This window comes from Anomaloglossus baeobatrachus, chromosome 7 (assembly GCF_048569485.1).
Source record: "Anomaloglossus baeobatrachus isolate aAnoBae1 chromosome 7, aAnoBae1.hap1, whole genome shotgun sequence".
NCBI lineage: Eukaryota > Metazoa > Chordata > Amphibia > Anura > Aromobatidae > Anomaloglossus > Anomaloglossus baeobatrachus.
The window spans coordinates 50,922,511-50,943,049 of NC_134359.1; the positions used below are offsets into that span (position 1 = coordinate 50,922,511).

The 20,539-nt window shown below is 46.6% G+C and overlaps 1 protein-coding gene across 3 annotated transcripts in view; it reads right to left on the bottom strand.

Annotated features, from left to right (window-relative positions):
- The window catches only part of LOC142245037 (sodium channel protein type 2 subunit alpha-like), a 322,264-nt gene that overhangs the window by 42,919 nt on the left and 258,806 nt on the right, over positions 1-20,539 (bottom strand). For all 3 annotated transcript variants that reach the window (XM_075317284.1, XM_075317285.1, XM_075317286.1), the window contains 2 exons: positions 17,259-17,432; positions 681-803 (listed from right to left, as the gene is read on the bottom strand). In XM_075317284.1, coding sequence (XP_075173399.1) covers positions 681-803; positions 17,259-17,432 — 297 coding nt within the window. The remainder of the gene's footprint in view (positions 1-680; positions 804-17,258; positions 17,433-20,539) is intronic.

The following is a 20,539-nucleotide window of genomic DNA, read 5'->3' on the forward strand; positions in this document are numbered from 1 at the left end:
GTTCACAATGGAATTCAGATAAACTCCAAAACTATGGTCATCTGAGTTTGACCTTACCTAACCCCATAGGGATGAAAGAAGCTAGAATAGCCTGATTTGTGTACAGTTTACATATAACAGTGATGTGACAGCCATACGGGGTCAGTTTGATTATTTACATTTGATCACTTTCTACCCGCGTCTGATCCTCATGAGATGCCATTACAGTTCCATAGCTTTCATGAAATGCCTTTGCAGCTTGCTACACCTTGCAATATGCTATTAAAGCGTCTAGAAGTGGCGGCTTGAGGCTTTAGACAGAATTAAATATCAGTTTATAAATAAATCTACACAACTTTATCTTTGCAAATAGGCCATAAACACTATTGGTAACTTTTTTGGATACTTTGGAGTACTTGACTATTGGTTTTACTCATGTTTTTTTTCTTGTAGATGCCCTGGACTATCAGCAGTACATAAGCCTTTGTAGCCAAGTTTTAATTATGAATTATAAGCCAGGAGCGTCAATGTCTGTTTATCATTGTTAAAAAAAGTGTAATTGAATATAAGAATAAAAGGTTAATTTTTTTTCTCTGGCTGCAATGATATGTAATGCAATAGTTCAAAGCTGCAGGTTCATTCCTTATAACATACCACATGCATGTATCTACACATGCAATAAAAGTCCTTGTTCATCTTACCCTCATCCCTTCAAACCGTGAAAGGGCTCTTAGTGGTCTCAACGCCCTTAAGGTCCTTAAAGACTTAATAGCCCCTAGTTCTGAATATCCCAAGGCATTAGCTATTAAGCTAATAAGAGAAACCTATATAAAAACAAAAAGCAACAATTCTAATTTCTGCACCACATTATGACATAAAACATGACTTATCCTTTGGTTTTTCCAGAAGAAGAGCGGTTTTGTTGGATGTCACCAGATGGTCAACCTGCAAAGTGAAATGGGGTTAGAGCCAAGCACATGATGTTTCACCGGATGACAGATACCTGTAGAGCACACCCTCAATGTCTTACCCGCTCTCGGTATTATCAAAATCTACAGTTGATTTTGACGAACAAGAAAGAATCCTGGGAATAAAAAAAAGCAACTATAACAAAGAAGCAGAGTGAAGCTGTGCTGTACGACAACGTAGGTCTTAAGCCCGCTTTACACGTGTCGATCGCATTTGCGATCGCACCCGCCCCATCGTTTGTGCGGCATGGGCAATTTGTTGCCCGTGTCGCACAAAGTTGTAATCCCCCGTCACACGTACTTACCTTCCAAACGACCTCGCGAACATCCCCTTCCTGAAGGGGGAGGGACGTTCGGCGTCACAGCAATGTCACACAGCACCCGGCCAATAGTAGCAGAGGGGCGGAGATGAGCGGGACATAACATCCTGCCCACCTCCTTCCTTCTGCATTGCCGGCGGGATGCAGGTAAGATGCAGTTCATCGTTCCCGGGGTGTCACAAAGAGCGAGGTGTGCTGCCCCGGGAACGATGAACAACCGGCGCACAGAAGGACGTTTGATTTTTAGAAAATGAGTGACATGTCAACGAGCAACGATAAGGTGAGTATTTTTGCTCGATCACAATCGCTCGTAGTTGTCACACGCTACGATATGTCAAATGCTGCCGGATGTGCATCACTTACGACGTGTCCCCGACGACATATCGTTAGATATATCGTAGCGTGTAACGTGCCCTTTAGTCTTACCCTCATGCCTTCAAATCTTGATAAAGCACGTAGAGATCTCAGTGCTCTCAAGTTCCTTAGACACTTAATAGCAGCTTGTTGATCATACCCAAGAGCAACCGCCAAAAGTGATATGATTGAAATCTGTTTAGAACCAATTAATATTTCAAAAATTGGTTAATAACTATTTGTTTGTTTTTTTTTAAGGACTATTCCATGTATCCTATACCAATTGATAAATGTTAAATTGGCACTGGGACCTACACTTATTGTAAGACGTCAGCCCCTACTGCGCTTGGCTGCTTTAATCACCTTCATATAGCTGGAGTAGTCATGCATATGCTGTCCATGCTATGGTCATGTGACAGAGGTGGGTACCTGGGGTTCATCATTCTAGCAAAAAGTGGGTGTTCTAACAGTCAGACCCTCATCTAACATTTATCACGCATCTGGCTGCTCACTCTCCTCAGTCCCATGTGCTCGCTGCCTGGGGGTGACTCTCGATTCTGAGCTCTCCTTCAAGGCACACATCCAAACCTTCTTCACCTCCTGCCGCCTCTAACTCAAAAATATTTCCCAGATTTGAACATTCCTTTCCCATGAAGCTAAAAACAATAGTGCATGCCCTTATTATCTTTCGCCTGTACTACTGCAATCTCTTACTCTTTCGCCTCCCTTCTAACACTCTTGCACCGCTACAATCAATTCTAAATTCTGCTGACCAACTATTCTACCTGTCCTCCCCCTACTCCATGACCTTACCTCTCTGCCAATCCCTTTACTGGCTTCCCATTGCCTAATGACTCCAGTTCAAAACCCTAACCATGACATAAAATGTCATCCACAATATGTCTCCTCCATACATCTGTGACCTAGTCTTCCACTACTTACATGCACGTAACCTCAGATCCTCACAAGATCTCCTTCTCTACTCCCCTCTTATCTCCGCTTCCCACAATCGCATACAAGATTTCTCCCGTGCCACCCCCATACTCTGGAACTCTCTGCCACAACATATCAGACTCCCCTACCTTGAAAAGCTTCAAAAGGAACCTGAAGACCCACCTCTTCCAACAAGCCTACAACCTGCAGTAACCCTAAGTCCTCCATAGCGCCACACAACCATCTCCACCCTCACCTACTGTATCCTCACCTATCCCCTGTAGACTGTGAGCCATCGCAGGCAGGGTCCTCTCTCCTCCTGTACCAGTCTGTGCCTTGTATTGTTTATGATTATTGTACCTGTCCCTATTATGTGTACTCCTTTTCACATGTAAAGCGCTATGGAATAAATGGGGCTATAATAATAATAATAATAATAATAATCTGGTGACTAGGTCATAAATGTTTTTTTTTTTGTCCAGAATATAGCTTTAAGAAAAGGTGACATGGTACAAATCATTAGTTGATCAACTGGAACATTTTAGAGAAAAATATACCTGGTTGCAATTGTACAGCCGAGCTCTGATTCATCCTGCCCGTGGTTTGGGCAGTATAAATCAAGTGAAAGGATCCCTTAAGTAGCACATATATAATGAATGCATTATGATCATGACTAGGTAAGCACTATTGAATGTGTTCTTTTACTGGGTGTAGGAGGGGAATAATGACACTCATGTAACACACTTGAATGGAAAACGTATGGACAAAATGTTATGTCATTAAATACTTGACCCCTTTACACTGTCAAATAGGAATCATGTAATTCTTGCTAACGTGAGTCATGAGCTCTTATGACTGCCTAATTACATCGAAAACAGCATGTGATAACCCGAATAAATGTGCTACCTACATCATGTTCCTATGAATTGGACCTTGTCACTGAATACAGTCTAGGGTCATTGTCACTGACTCGTCTAGGGATGTGGTTAGAAATTTGGTGACCAAAACATGGCTAGTTTAGTGGTATGACCATAACATGTTCTTGGCCAACATATGAGTAGCAAAAAGATAGGTAAGCTACAGGTGCTATAAGAAACACTGCAAATGAAGAATTATTGATCATTGCCAGAGACCTCTTTAAAGAGATATGGACATTTATGAAACATCTACAGGATATCCTACAAATGTCTGACAGATGAGGATCCCCTATCTTACTCCACCTGGAATTAATCACAGAATAGTAGAGTTGAAAGGGACCTCAAGGGTCAATGGGTCCAACCCCCTGGGAGTGCAGGCTTTCCTAAATCATCCCAGCTATATATCCAGCTTCCGCTAGAAGATTTCCATAGATGGAGAGCTCACCACCTCCCGAGGTCGCCTGTTCCACTCTCTGACTGCCCTCACTACCTCCCGAGGTCACCTATTCCACTCTCTCATTTGTATCTCTGCAATTCCTTTCGCCGGTGTTCTGAATAATTCTTGGACAACATACTCTTTATACCTAATGGCTCCATCCTTTAAGAGAATCTGTCAGCAGGTTTTTCCTATGTAGTCTGACCCCAGCATGATGTAGGGGCATAGACCCTGATTCTCTGATTCTAGTGATATATCACTTAGTTTACTGGGTAAAACAGTTGTTATAGAATGAGCTTTCTCAGCTGCATATCTAGCAAAACTTGGATTGCTGAGCTGTGTATAACCCCGCCCACACCACTGATTGGCAGCTTTCTGTGTACACTGTATACTGACAGAAAGCTGCAAATCAGTGGTGGGTGTGGGGTTGGACGAGTTGGCACCTAGTCCTGTGGTGACAATATCATGCTAATAAACACTTATTTTATTACAGCCCAATAAGTGACACATTTCTGGAATCAAGGTCTCTACCCCACATCATACTGCTCTTAAATTACATAGAAAAACCTTCTGACAGATTCCCTTTAAGGTAGGTGGCATATCTTGTGAATATCACATAGAGATGGGAATAACCCTTTAAGATACGGCATATGAAGTGGCTTTCAGAATGCAATTTTTTTACAGGATTATGGGGTGGTCACAATATATACATAACTTGTATATACAAATATACAAATAATGAACATTGACATTTTGGAGGATCTCTTTCAGAATTACAACAGAACATGACATAGTTGTGTCATCCAACATTAAGTCCATAAAGTGCTCACCTTGCGCTGCACCTGAAAAGTAATTTCATCTTTTCCTGAAAGTTGCTATTACATATTAACTGCTGCTGGATTTAGTAAGAAGATTTAATAATCAAAAATCCAACATAAGATGAAAACCAACATCAAAAGAATTTCTAAGAGGTCTTAGGCGCCTTTAGAGTAGTAATCTCAATGAGACGACTGAAAGTTAGAAAGGTGGGGAAAGACCTAGTCCTTAGACAGAAAAAAAACGTTCAGGTCTGATGATCAATATACTTATTTCCACTGACATCTTAAAGCCGCTTTACACGCTGTGATCTCGCTACCGATATCGCTAGCGTGCGTACCCGCCCCCATCGTTTGTGCGTCACGGGCAAATCGCTGCCCGTGGCGCACAAAATCGCGCGGACCCATCACACTACTTACCTGCCTAGCAACGTCGCTGTGACCGGCGAACCGCCTCCTTTCTAAGGGGGTGGTTCGTTCGGCGTTATAGTAATGTCACTAAGCGGCTGCCCAATAGAAACGGAGGGGTGGAGATGAGCGAGACGTAACATCCCACCCACCTCCTTCCTTCCTCATTGCCGGCAGCCGCAGGTAAGGTTAGCTTCCTCGCTCCTGCGGTGTCACACATAGCGATGTGTGCTGCCGCAGGAACGACAAACAACATCATACCTGCAGCAGCAACGATAATTGGGAATTGGGGGAATGTCACCGATTACCGATTTTGAACGTTCTTGCGACGATTCAAAATCACTCATAGGTGTCACACGCAACGACATCGCTAACACGGTCGGATGTGTGTCACAAATTCCGTGACCCCAACGAGATCGCTTTAGCGATGTCGTAGCGTGTAAAGCGGCCTTTAGAACAATGATTAGCAATTATTTAGTATGAACACTCTACGAAAATGACTGATGAATCAAAAGAGTAAGGCCTAGTTTCCATTTAGACAGTTGCATATTTATCTTTTGCTTGGGCGTAGTAGGAAGTAAACTGATTCCAGAAATAGAACTGATTGCATAATTTTTTATGAAATTTATTAACAGACATAAGGTACACAAGGTTTTGCGCTAAGATGGTTCTAGAGCCAGAACAGAAAGTGCCGTATGCATCATTTGCAATATACAACATTTGCTGTATGCATCATTTGCAATATGCAACATTTGCTGTATGCATCATTTTTAATTTGTTATTAATGCTGGATTGGTGCATAAAATGTGTTGGCTTAGGCTTTAACTAGCTAGCCTGATACAATTAATATATGGAGACTCAACCGTATTCAGTCACTGCTGTTAAACATTTGTACTCAAGTCTCTACAGACAGAAGTATTTACACTGACCTCTACAAATGTAACAGCTGCCAACTATTAATAGTTAATAGTATAGAGCGTCTTGCAGTAGTACAACACTTTCCACTGATGTTAAATATTCGCAGGACAGGATTTTTCAAGTCAGTCATCCATGGCCTCCAAAAAAGAGCCCTGTGAAATGCCTCCTAACTGCCAATATCCCAGCTCCTCTTTTGATTTGTAGTCCTAGTGCGACAACATTTTTGTGGCATGACATTGTGCCAAGAAGACTAATCAGTCATGCTAGGAGGTGTGTTGCAGGGTTCTGATCTTATAACCATGGATGACATAGCTGGCCACTAGATCAGAGTCATGAAAACTAATTTGCATACATCATTATGTAAGTAGCCATGTTTTTAGAGCCATGAGGGCTGTCCAAGAGACGCAATCCTAAAGGGAACCCTTCACATTGAAAAAGCAGTCTATTCTGCTGGCACCATATTTAAAAATCTGAGAATATTGATGTACTTGTTGGGAGTCCAGTGGGCAGTGCTACTTACTGATTGACAGTGTCTCTATATGCATACTCAACTAGGGGAAGTAAAGTAAAACCGTCCACAGGACTCTTAAATCCAGAATGACCAGAGGTTTCAATCAAAAAATTAATTTGAAAGTTTCACAAGTGTTTTCCGTCCTTGTAATATTTGTGATGGTGCTGGGATCTGAGCTTTATATTAACTTGTGGGGATCTATCTATTAAATGCATTTGCTTTCTGTCGGTGCAGCAAGGGTTAATGTTATTTTCCCTGCTAGCAGCTCCTGGTTAATTCATTTCACGTGCAGCCGGATTGTGACCACTCCTATCTCCTTCAACTAGTCACAAGATACATCACCTGATGCCGGAAATAGAAAGAAAGCTCTTTCTGTTCTGACCACATTGGAGGCAGAAAACCTTTTGGAACTGCTGGAACTTTTCTGCGGTGATTTGGCTATTTTGAGCCGTTTTGGCTGCAGCCTTGGTGTCTGGCTGCAGCCGTGTAATTTTGTGATATCCTTCTGTTTATTTCCCTCTGTATGTCTACCTTCTCTTGTGTTTGATTATTGCAGTGGTGGGACTAGTGCCCTCGCCAGCCTTCACACTAGCCAGGGAGAGTTTAGGGCAAGCAAAGGGATAGGTATGTGGTCAGCAATGGGGTGAAAGATCCTATATAGGTATGTTAGGGAGTGCAGGCATCAGCCTCAGGTGAGTGCAGGTTGTAACCATGCTCCCCTCTCCCTAGCATCAGGTCTCACCATTGTATTGTGTCCCCGATGTACCCCGTTTGTGGCCGCACTCTTTGGGGTTCTCTTACATCTGGCATATTCCCAATAGTCACAACATGGCAAGAGGTATGACATTTCAATAGCTGGGCAGATTGATATATAGTTTTGTTGGAAAATAATTAGTTGAACTATTAATTTGGTGTTTTGGGGTTTAAGAGTCCAGTGGGCAGTCCTCCTCACTGATTGACATCTCTCTCTATGCATATTCATAAAGGAAAGGCTATCAATCACTGAGTAGTACTCCTGTTGTGCTGTACAAAGGGCTAGTAAGACGTAGTACAGCGTATTCCCCACTAGGTGGCAGCAGAGTAATGAAGGAGAGACAAAGTCACACTGTAACATAAAGGCAGCTGAAGTACAGCAAAGTAACTTCAGCAGGCAGTTAACATGCGAACCACCAGGGGGCAATAGAGTAGTTAAACAGTCAGGGTCTAGCCAGTAAAGTCAAGTCACTGCAAACGGAGGATCAAAATCATATCAGAAAACAGAACCGAGTTGGAAGTCGGGAGATCAGGTATGCAGAGGGAAACACAAACAACAGACAGGAGCAGGAAGTCAGGGACTGGAACAGGCAGACGAACGGGGGAGGGTACAAGTCAGGACACAGTAGCAGGGAGGCAGGACAGAGCAGGAACACCCACCAAAGTCAGTGTACACACTGCATGGCAGAAATAGGCACTGGCACTGAGCCATTAGTAGAGAGGCAAGATATAGTGTCCTGGGATCCAGAATGACTACTTGACTTATAAGGCTTCTCTGGCTTATAACATGCTGGACAAAGATTGGATAGCATTTTTAATGTGACAAATTCCTTTTAATGGCCACATTAATTTTCTAAATTTATCTAATATTGATATTTTTGAAGGCACAAAATCTATCAATATATCTACAAGGTAAAATGACGATTGGTTAAAGCATCTGCATGAAAGCACAGTAAATGTCACAGTAAATCAGAAAGATAAAATAATTTCTAAAACAGAAGGTACAGTTCATCACAATGGTATTTATGCCGCCATTATAGCTTCAGAGAGCAGCCATCTGTTTCCTGTTGAAAGATCAATGGGTTATTAAAAACAGCATTGCACACTATAAGAAAAAAGAGAATTTTGTTTACTTACCGTAAATTCTTTTTCTTATAGTTCCGTCATGGGAGACCCAGACCATGGGTGTATAGCTACTGCCCCCGGAGGACACACAAAGTTACTACACTCAAAATGTGTAGCTCCTCCCTCCTAGCATATACACCCCCTGCTAGCCAGTTCTAGCCAGTTTAGTGCAAAAGCTGAAGGAGGACATCCACCCACAAGAAGAGAGAGTAAAATCCGGAAGAGCCGGAACCTCTGTCTACAATAATAACAGCCGGTGAAGACACACGGAACAAGAAACCTGCCAACAGGCAATAGGGAGGGTGCTGGGTCTCCCATGACGGAACTATAAGAAAAAGAATTTACGGTAAGTAAACAAAATTCTCTTTTTCTTTATCGTTCCTATGGGAGACCCAGACCATGGGACGTTCAAAAGCAGTCCATGGGTGGGAATAAACAGACAACTGAGAAGCAGGCAAACCTAACTTCACAAATGGGCGACAGACGCCTGAAAGATGCGTCTGCCCAAGCCCGCGTCTGCCAAAGCAAGAGCATGCCTTGGGTAGTGCTTCGAAAAAGTATGCAGACTAATTCGAGCTGCAGTCTGACAGACCTACTGAGCCGTAACCTGGTGCCTGAAAGCCCAAAAAGGCGCCGACAGGTCTGATCAAATGTGCTCTGATCCCCGGCGGGGAAGGCACTTGAGTACACTTGTAGGTCTCCGAAATGGCCGACCTAAGCCAACGAACCAGGGTCGGCTTAGATGCCGAGAGACCGCTACGCTGACTAGCAGTCAGCACCAGAGAGAGGTGCACGCCTAATAACGGCGGTGCGAGACACATAGATCCGGAGCGCCCGCACCAGATCCAGGATATGCAACGCTTCCTCAAGCGATGAACAGGAGCCGGACAAAAGGAAGGCAGGAAAATTGCCCCGGATAAGGTGGAAGCAGTAACCACCTTAGGGAAAAAAGTCCGGAGTCGGATGGAGACCACCTTGTCTTGATGCAAAAGACCAAAAAAAGGGGGTGACTCCGAGAGAGTGCAGCCAGAACTCTCTGGCGGGAAAATATAGCCACTAGAAAGACTACTTTCTGTGAAAGATGAAACAAAGAAACCTCCCCAAGAGGCGCAAAGGGAGGTTTCCGGGAACCCGGAGGACCGGATTAAGGTCCCAGGGCTCCATAGGCCGCCGGAAAGGCGGAATGATGTGAGATGCGCCCTTAAAGGAGCACACCGGAGCCAGCCGGACGATACGCCGCTGGCACATACTGACAGAGCCGAGACCTGTCCCTTAATGAGGGATAGTCCTAGCTGTAGACCGGACTGTGGAAGGGACAGGAGGGTCGGCAAGGCCAAAAAGGTCAAAGGACACTTTGGAGCTCGAGTCATAGCGGAGATGACTTCAGGAAGGATACCAGAAGTCGCCAAGATCCGGGACTCAAGAGCTACGCCGTCAATCTGAGAATCCAGAATTCTGACGGAAAAAACGGACCTTTTGAGAAAAGGTCTGGACGGTCCGGAAGATGCCATGGCAACCCAACGGACAGAAGGAGCAGGTCAGAGTACCAAGCCTGCCTGGGTCAGTCTGGAGTATGAGAATGACCCGACGGCCCTCTTTACTGATCTTGCGCAGGACTCTGGACAAGAGGTAGAGGGTAAAATACGTAAAGAGATGAAGCTGGGGTCAAACATGAACCAGTGTGTCTACCGCAAAACCTGAGGATTGTGGACCACGGTTGGACAGCTGAAATAGTCTGCCTCGCAGTTTTCACATCTAGGATGTGGGCTGCGGATACGGTGGACTAGGAGTCCCTTGTCCACTGAAGAATGTTGAGCCGCCAAGATTGCCAGGCGGCTGAGTGTCCCGCCCTGGAAGCTGATCCGACTGGACTCGAATGTGCCTAGCCGCCAACAGATGGTGAAGGCTTAGAGAGCTAGAATACAGCTCTGATTTCCAGCACATTGATCCAGAGGGCTGATTCGGACAGAGTCCAAGCGCCCTGCGCTCCACGGTGGAGATATACTGCTCCCAAGGCGGATAGACTAGCATCCTGGTGAGGCTCACCCGGGACGGGGCCAGGAAGGAGCGCTCCTGAGACAGAGTGGCCGAAGCCACCACTGAAACGAGCCTCTGGTCAGTGGCGAAGCCACCACCCCGTGGGAGGAGGGAGTTCGCTTGTACAGCGGAAAACATCCAATCTCAGAGGACGCAGGAGAAACTGGGCAAGGAATCGCTTCCATTGATGCCACCGTCTGACCAGCACCTGTATATGGTGTCTGATAGAACGACGCCGACCGCCAGCGGAGGGACTACTGATCGACTAAGAGCAGCTTCACAAGTGCCGATAGAGTCTCGAATTGCGTCCCTGAGAACCTCTGGTTCGAAGTCAGAATGGACTTGGGCAGAAAGACAAGCCACCCGAATAGGTTAGAGTGGCGAGAGTGAGCGAAGCACTCTGCTAAGAGTCAGCACTGGATGAAGCCCCGACAAGAAGGCCGTCCAGGGCAAAAGATCACTGCCAATCCCTAGGGGTGCAGGACCCTAATCACAGCTGCCCCAATGAGAATACTCGAGGGGCCGTGGCTAACCCCAAGGGAAGAGCCACGAATTGGACCACTCCGATTGTCAAAACGTAGTCAACGCTGGTGTGAAACTGCGATTGACCCTTGCAGATAGACATCTCTGATGCCGATGGCTGCTAGGGAATCTCCTTGGGTTCTTGATTGATCCGGTGAAAAACACACGGAACAAGACCGAGACTCCATGTGAAAACGCCACACCTGACTATGCTTGAAAAGCTAAAGATCCAGGTCGGAAGGCACCGCCCTCTTCGGGGACTAGGAATAGATTTAAGCAAAAATCTCAGAACCGTTCCCAGTCGGGAACCGGTACAATTACTCCATTGGTCTGCAAGAAATGCCACGGCCTGTGAGAAGGCGGCGGCCTTGGAGCCGGGAGGAGTTGACAGAAAAAATCTGTTTGGCGGGTGGACAGAATTCCATCCTGTAGCCATGGGAGATATAATCCCGCCCCCACTGAACGGAGACGTGTTAGAACCATACGTCGCCAAGTGGAGAGAGCCTGCCACCGACCAAGGAGGTTGTTGGCGTGGCTAGATAGCTCGGAGGAAGCTGGCTCAGTGGCAGCATCTCCTGCGGTCTTCTGAAGACGCAGCTTCGAGCCATTTGGTTCTATGAACCTAGGCCGAGCTAGAGGACGATCAGATGGTCAACTGATTCCTGCCCTGGACAGGTTCCCTGGTTTAGGATTGTGGCGAGGAAGCACACTCCCCGCCAATAGCTTCCTTAATTTCACCCAGCTTGGTTCCGGGGAAACTGGGCCCACCAAGGGGGAGCCCAGCCAGGAACCTCCATAGAGGCATCTGCCTTCCAATTTCGAAGCCACAGGAGCCTGCGGATAGCGAGGAAGGTAGCCCAGACCACCGCCGTGCGGCGTCTAGCATGGCAGACCTGGCAGAGGATGAAAAGACTGAAGTCTGGAGTTCAGGCAACCGTTTTGGGCATAGAGTCCCTGTGAGAGAATGCATCTCCTCCAGAGAAGCAGAGAAGTTACAAAAAACCGCACTGCTGTAAGCTGAGGAGAACAAGCTCCTGCCGTTCCCATACCGACTTGGCCCAAAGGACAACCGGGCGGACCGCAGAACCTTAAGTGAGGAGCCCTCAGCCACTGACATAACGGTCCGGGCTGAGCCACCTGAAGTGAATGAGCCCACTTCTTGACCACCATGGGTGGACAGGGGAAACACAGTCCTCAGAAACACGCTTCATCTCAGAGCGGAGTGAGGTCCAGTACAAAAATTAATGTACGGTAGAATCCTATAGAGGTGCCGTCAGCCACTGATACAACTAACCGGGCAGTCTAGACCGGAGTGGCTACCCTCTCTGAAGGGAGGGGGAGACAGGCAGCAGAACCCCGCTGTGGGGTCTGCAGGATAGGCTGTGGGCTTGGACGCAGCGGCCTGAAAACTGGAGTGGTTAAGTAGCACACTCCTTGACCTGCTAAAGGTAAACTGTGCCTTTCTGCCAGCGGGGAATACTCCCCTGATCAGGCGGACACAAGAATAATGGACGCAAGCCAATCATTCGCATCTGCGTCACCTACGGACGGATCAATGTACATAAAGTAGCGTCCGTGTCCGCGGTAGAGACATCTTCCTCGTCCGGTGAATCAGCTCGTAATCAGAGCTGCGGGACGGGGAGGACAGGGGACCCTGCGTCTCCCTGTCAGGAGAACGGGGTCTGAGCCCAGAAGGAGAGTCCCTTGTGAGCTTGGCCGAGCGAGCAGAAAACGCCTTGAGAGGGGAACTGCATGCTCAGCAGATGCCGGGACAGCCGACCCCTGGAAATAGGAATCCTATGGGGGTCAGCCACCAAAACCGGAGCAGCTGGAGGGACCATTAATGAGCCCCCATGCTGAGGGGCCACAGTGGTTAGGAGCTCGGTATAGCCGTACGAGACTACCTGCAGTGGATAATAAAGAAACAGCCTGCAGCCTCGCTCTGTGAGACATGCTGCAGAGGTGGGGGCTCTGTCCAGCATGGGTAGAATACCCAAGACAGGGGTTCAGCCTGGGGGGACTCCCACCTAAGAACCATTACAGTGTGCCGGTTCAGGCAATATGAGGTTACATGCAGCACATGTAGAACCTTGTAGCTTAGCTGCTAGAGTGAGACATGCTGCTGAGGGGGAGATTCTATGATAAAGAATTAACTCCTTCAGCATGCCTGAGAGTGTCATGCTGCTGAGGAGGAGATTCTATGATAAAGAATTAACTCCTTCAGAATGCCTGAGAGTGTATAAAAAGTGCACAACCAGGGGTTGTGACTTATCAGGCCATATTATGAGTGCCCTCCGGATTCCAAGCCTGGACCCTCAGCCAGTATTCCCTCCCTGTGCTGCAGGGCAGCCAGCGCCGACCAGTGTACTAAGACGCTGGAAAATGGCGCCAGAGTGAGGGGGGGAGGCGGGGGTTAACCCAGGAGCGGGAATCGGAGGGCGAAGGAGATGTACAGGGGAGGGAATCATCACCTCAAAACGGAGCGTCCTCCCCTGTGCAGAGCGGCCGGCGGGCGGCTCTGCAGCGTCCCCCTGCATGCCTGACATGCAGGGGAACGAAACGAAACTAGGCCGCGGCTGAAGCCGGGGCCTAAAGTTATGCATGCGGCCGAAAATCAGGCCTCATCGGCGCGGTTCTCAGTAAAAACTGTGGAACCAGCCGGAAACACAGTAAACAAAGCAGCATTATTCAGCAATCACTGTCCCCCCCAATAAAAGTGCCCCACATGCAGAAAGACCCTCTGAATAAACGTCTCTATACTTAGCTTTGAGACGCAGGGTCCAGTCCTGTGGGGTGGGGGTCAGTGCTCCGTCCAGCAGGGTCCTGCACAAGGGCTGCGGATGGAGGCCGGTCTCCTGCAAGGCAGTGAGAACCGTGTTGGCTCCAACTTCAAGCCAGAGCCCCTAAGGGATGTTGAAGGAGCGCGGCATGAAGGGCTCCTGCCCTGAAGTCAACCTTAACAGCACTGCCGCCAGGGGAGTGTGAAGGGACATGCCGGGGGTCCAGTGGACCCGCTTTTCTTCCAAATCTTTGTAAAAAATGAAAAATCAAAAAGGGATGCATGTGTGTGTGTGGATCCTCCTGACACAAAGCAAGAAACTGGCTAGAACTGGCTAGCAGGGGGTGTATATGCTAGGAGGGAGGAGCTACACGTTTTGAGTGTAGTAACTTTGTGTGTCCTCCGGGGGCAGTAGCTATACACCCATGGTCTGGGTCTCCCATAGGAACGATAAAGAAATGTGTGGTTAGAATTGAATCACATAGCACCAGAGTCGCTCAATCTACAGGCTAAATACAATATTAATGTAATAAAATCCCAGAAGCCGGCTCTGGGCACTGTCCGGATTCCAGCAGTTTCTTCACAATGCTCTCTACAATGGTCTACACATTGAAGCACGTTAATAAAAAGTGTAATGTGACGACTGTTTATCATCAGCAAATATTGTATAATTTACGAGGCATTTGTTGGTGCAGTTTGGCCCCATGGATGTCCGTTACAGCTCCGTACAAATCGAAACCTCTACAGTGCTATTAAGTGGCACGTGAAGGAGCCCTCGTACAATGTATGATTGGTCTGATGTAGCACAGGCGGATCATCAGATTTTGGAGTAGAACCTGTCACATTTCTGTAAAATTAGTCCATGCCCCCAAACTCAAAACTTGTTTTTAAAAATAAATTTAAAAAAAAAATGTGTGACCAACTTCTTATGGTGCACATGCCACTGCTATATACATCACCACATCCACTGTTTATAAATTTGCTAAATAAATCTTAAAGCGTATGTCTGTCTTTGAACATTATTTTAGTCCAGACATAAAAAAAAGTCTAAAAACAGCCATTTTGGAAACTAAAAAAATCAGTTCTGCTCCCTTTACCGTTCAGGTTCTGATCCTACTTGGTTCCTACCAGTCTTTGCATTGCCTTGTAGCTGACCACATGCCATCTAGTCACGTGTTGTTCGCTAATACCACCTTCATATCAGATCTTACTAATACCACGCTCACACTACATTATCGGAATACCACCCTCATACCATATCATCCTAATACCACCCTTATTCTACATCATGCTAATAGCATCCTCATACCTCATCAGCCTAATACCACCCTTATATCAGATCTTCCTTATAACACACTCATACTACAAAGCTGTAATACCAGCCTCATACCTTCTCAGCCTAATAACAGCCACTTACTAGCTGTTAAAAATACCACCCTCACACCACATTACCTTAATACCATCCTCATTCCATATCATCCGAATACGACCCTCATCCAATATGACTCCAATACTACCCTCATACTACATCATCCGAATACAACCCTCATACCATATGACTCCAATACTACCCTCATTCCACATCATCCGAATACAACCTTCATACCATATCACCCTAATACTAGCCTCATTACACCATCCTCCTAATATCACCCTGATACCAACTCTTTCTAATAGTACCCTCACACCTCATTTTAATAATACCACCCTCATACCACATCAGCCTAATACCACCCTCATTACCCCCATATTCAAACCTTCATAATACCAACCTCATATCAGATCTTCCTAATACTACCCTCATACCATATTACCCTAACACTACCCTTATACCACATATTCCTAATACCACGCTCATTACCCCTATATCCAAACCTTCCTAATACTACCCTCATACCACATCTTCCCAATACCACACTCACACCACATTACCGTTATTCCACCCTTACTCCATATTACCCTAACACTACCCCTTATACCACATCAACCTATTACCACCCTCTTACCAGCTCTTAAAAATACTACCCCCATACCAGACTTTTCTAACACGACCCTCATACCACTTGATCCTAACACCACCCCATACCAGACCTATCTAACACCACCCTTATACCACTTGATCCTAACACCACGCCCATACCATACCTATTTAACACCACCCTAAGACCACTTGATCCTAACACCACCCCCATACCAGACCTATCTAACACCATCCTAAGACCACTTGATCCTAACACTACTTCCATAGCAGACCTATTTAACACCACCCTCATACCACTTGATCCTAACACCACCCCCATACCAGACCTATCTAACAGCACCCTAAGACCACTTGATCCTAACACCACACCCATACCAGACCTATTTAACACCACCCTAAGACCACTTGATCCTAACACCACGCCCATACCAGACCTATTTAACACCACCCTAAGACCACATCATATTTACAAATACAAAGAACCTTGTAGAACACAAAGGACCCTGTGGTCTATGTCTGGCATTCATATATTAATGTTCTCTATACCGGTATTATTTCACAGTGATTTCTTTTATATTTCTGCATCACTGTATCAGTCATTGGTGGTACATGCCCTCCTAGAGATAGATCAGGAGGTTACTCAACACTTATTAGCTGGGACATGCCTTTCTCAGAAGCATCTACAGGAGGTGACAGCGACTAATGTGACAATGTGCTTCTGTGATTGGAGGATAAGACTGTGTATGACACTTTTCTTGATTTCCGTCTTTTTTTTCAGAGCTGATTTTCGTAAATTGAGTGTCTACATTAGTGAATTGCTGTCACCAGTGACTGACAGCCACTCCATGTTTTAGAGGCATAGTCTGACATTCACACTAGTAATTTTACACCTCTACATAACAATGTTTCATGGATCTTATAGAAAGAAAAAAATCATTGTTATGAAATCAGAACGGGTGTTTAAAAGGAATTTCCAAGACTGAGATATTGACTTTATCCTCAGGTACATCATCAATATCAGACCGGTGAAGGTCCGACTTGGTACTCCCACCAACCAGCTGGTTGCACCTCCTTCCGTGTATAGTCAGATGTTCACAGTATATAGAGCCCAACCTGCTCAGTTGTTCCTGGATAAGGCAGCTCAGCTCCGATTCACTTCAATAAGAATTGAGCTGTAGTTCCTGAGAAGGATCACATACAGAGATGCGCTGGTTTCCTTTTGTACATTTTGAGTTGCAAAACAGCTGATCATTGGGCGTGTTTGTGTCCACAGATCTGATTTTGAGATTCTATCCAATGGATAGGCCATCAATATCAAAGTTTTGGACAACCCCTTTGAGAATCAAAAGTGCTAAAAAAGTAAAATAAAACCCCCCAAACGTAATAAAGTACAATAGCAGAACAAAGTAGAATATTCATTTATCCATTCCTCCAAATATTGACGTGGCACAGACTACTAAGAGCTACACCAATAATATATAGATATATTAAGGAATACTTACATCAACAATCAGGAAGTCCAGCCAGCACCAGGCATTGGTGAAATATTTCACAAATCCATAGGCCACCCATTTCAGAAGCATTTCAAGAATAAAGATATATGTGAACACCTTATCAGCATATTCCAGCATGGTCTTAATTGTTTTCCGCTGCTCAATGTAAATATCTTCGAAAGCCTGAAGGAAATAATAAAGTTTACAATAATGTACAACTTGACGTTCAAGCCCAGAGCGTTGGGGCTACGGGTTGATGATGCTACTGATGATACCCTTGGGTAAAATGCCACCTTTTCTGGCAACTGTGGACTATCTCTTTGTGGTTTTCTGGTCTGGGGTATCATGGCACGGTGCGACAGAGATAACAACTAATAAACAAAAACTCATAGAGTGGTAATTTTATCCAATGGATGTGTGCCTCTTTCTAGTGTTATATGTGTCACGGGACATTCATGTAATTTCTAGCAATAGAAGGTCACAGCGTTTGGCAAAATGCTCCTTTACTTTCTATTGTTCAGGTATACGGCTCGGCGCATAGGTGCGGAACCTACCTAGAGCGGGGAGTCACCCCAGGGACCAGCAGTAGGTTTGGTCAAGGGTCACAATTTCCCCCTTCCCTAGATGCAAGGGTCCCCTTCCCTTACCTTTTGCCACTTGATTGGTAACTATCGTGACAATATGCTTGAGTTTTTGCATGTGCTTTGTGCGCTACTGTAAAGTTGCGTCATGCTCTAAGTTCTAACTGGATATCAATTTTTCCTTGTTAAAATTAAAGGGGTTGTCCACTACTCTTACATTGATGGCCTATTCTTAGGCGGGCTTTGCACACTACGACATCGCAGCCCGATGCTGCGATGCCGAGTGCGATAGTGCCCGCCCCCGTCGCAGCAGCGATATGTGGTGATAGCTGGCGTAGCGAAAGGTATCGCTACGCCAGCTTCACACACACACTCACCTGCCGTGCGACGTCCCTGTGGCCGGTGACCCGCCTCCTTGTTAAGGGGGCGGGTCGTGCGGCGTCACTGCGACGTCACACGGCAGGCGGCCAATCAGAGCGGAGGGGCGGAGATGAGCAGGATGTAAACATCCTGCCCACCTCCTTCCTTCCGCATATCCTACGGAAGCCGCAGTGAGGCCGGTAGGAGACGTTCCTCGCTCCTGCGACTTCACACACAGCGATGTGTGCTGCCGCAGGAGCGAGGAACAACATCGGACCGTCGCGTCAGCGTAATCATGGATTACGCCGACGCTGCACCGATGATACGATTACGACGCTTTTGCGCTCGTTAATCGTATCATCCAGCCTTTACACACTGCGATGTCGCATGCGATGCCGGAAGTGCGTCATTTTCAATTTGACCCCACCGACATCGCACCTGCGATGTCGCAGTGTGCAAAGTGCCCCTTAGTATAGATCATCAATGTCTGATCACTGTGGTGAAAACGTGGCAGTTCTGTAGGGGGAGGTGCACAAGTAGGATCCAAATCCGTAATACAACTTCCATAAAACTTGGCACTCAAAATAGCCTCTCAGCAAGCAGTGAACACTGCGCTTCAGCAGCATTGTATCTCTCATTATCCTGTTTCTGGGGGGGGCAATCTGTACTGATGAAGGTCTATGAGACCGAAACATCTTTGTTTATGGATTGCAAGTACCCTATTAAATACTTCAATTTCTTTCTTTCTATTTTGAGTGCTAAGTTTTATTGAAGTTGTATCAAAGTCTGATCGGCCTTGGTCCGATACCCCACACCCTCACCGATCTGCTATTCTCGGTACTGGCAGCAGAGAGACAGAAATTGCCAGTTCTGGAGCTGCCCTGTCTTCTGATAGCAGCTGTATCTGGATACTGCACATCTTTCTCCTATTGATTTGAATAGGAGGCAGATGTGCAGTACCCGGCTGCAGGCGTTATCAGAAGACGAAGCAGCTCCAAAATTGAGCATTTTCAGCTGCCTGATACCGCTACCGGCACTGAGAACAGCTGATTGGCAGAGGTGCCAGGTGTTGGACCGTGGCCGATCATACATTGTTGACGTAGCCTAAGGGCGGCTTTGCACACTATGACATCGCAGGTGCGATGTCGGTGGGGTCAAATTGAAAGTGCCGCACATCCGGCATCGCATGCGACATCGTAGTGTGTAAAGCCTAGATGATATGATTAATGAGCGCAAAATCGTCGTAATCGTATCATCGGTGCAGCGTTGGTGTAATCCAAAATTACGCTGACGCAACGGTCCGATGTTGTTCCTTGCTCCTGCGGCAGCACACATCGCTGTGTGTGAAGTCGCAGGAGCGAGGAACATCTCCTACCGGCGTCACCGCGGCTTCCGTAGGATATGCGGAAGGAAGGAGGTGGGCGGGATGTTTACATCCCGCTCATCTCCGCTCCTCCGCTCCTATTGGCCGCCTGCCATGTGACGTCGCACAACCCGCCCCCTTAATAAGGAGGCGGATTGCCGGCCAGAGCGACGGTCGCAAGACAGGTGAGTCCATGTGAAGCTGCCGTAGCGATAATGTTCGCTACGGCAGCTATCACAAGGATATCGCTGCTGTGACGGTGGCGGGGACTATCGAGTGCGACATCGCAGCATCGGCTTGCGATGTCGCAACGTGCAAAGCCCGCCTAAGGATAGGCCATCAATGTAAAAGTAATGGACAACCTCATTACTGTATTGTAATGACAATGTATTTTTTGCCGATCTTTAAAGGATTATTCTAATCTTAGTAAGGTGTCACCTATCCACCACCCCGACCAATCCCGATAACAGAGGATCAGATATGATCCTTTTGAACATGTAAATAGGCACTCCTCTATTCACTATCAAATGGGACTGATGGAGATCGCTAAGTCTTGCATTTGGCAAGTGCAATGGAGTAGCAGTGAGCATGTCTGGCCACCATGCCATTCAAATGGGCCACTTCATACCCTGTTCCTGGAATCCCTGTGGTGGGAGTCTACAGCTATCAGCTTGTTATCACCTATCATTGAAATAGGTGATAACTTTCAAACTGAGTATAAAGGTATCGTCACACTAAGCGACGCTCCAGCGATCCCACCAGCAACCTGACCTGGCATTGATCGCTGGAGCGTCGCTACACGGGTTGCTGGTGAGCTGTTAAACAGGCAGATCTCACCAGTAACCAGTGACCAGCCCCCAGCCAGCAGCGACGCGTGGAAGCGATGCTGCGCTTGGTAACTAAGGTAAATATCGGGTAACCAACCCGATATTTACCTTGGTTACCAGCGCACACCGCTTAGCGCTGGCTCCCTGCACTCCTAGCCA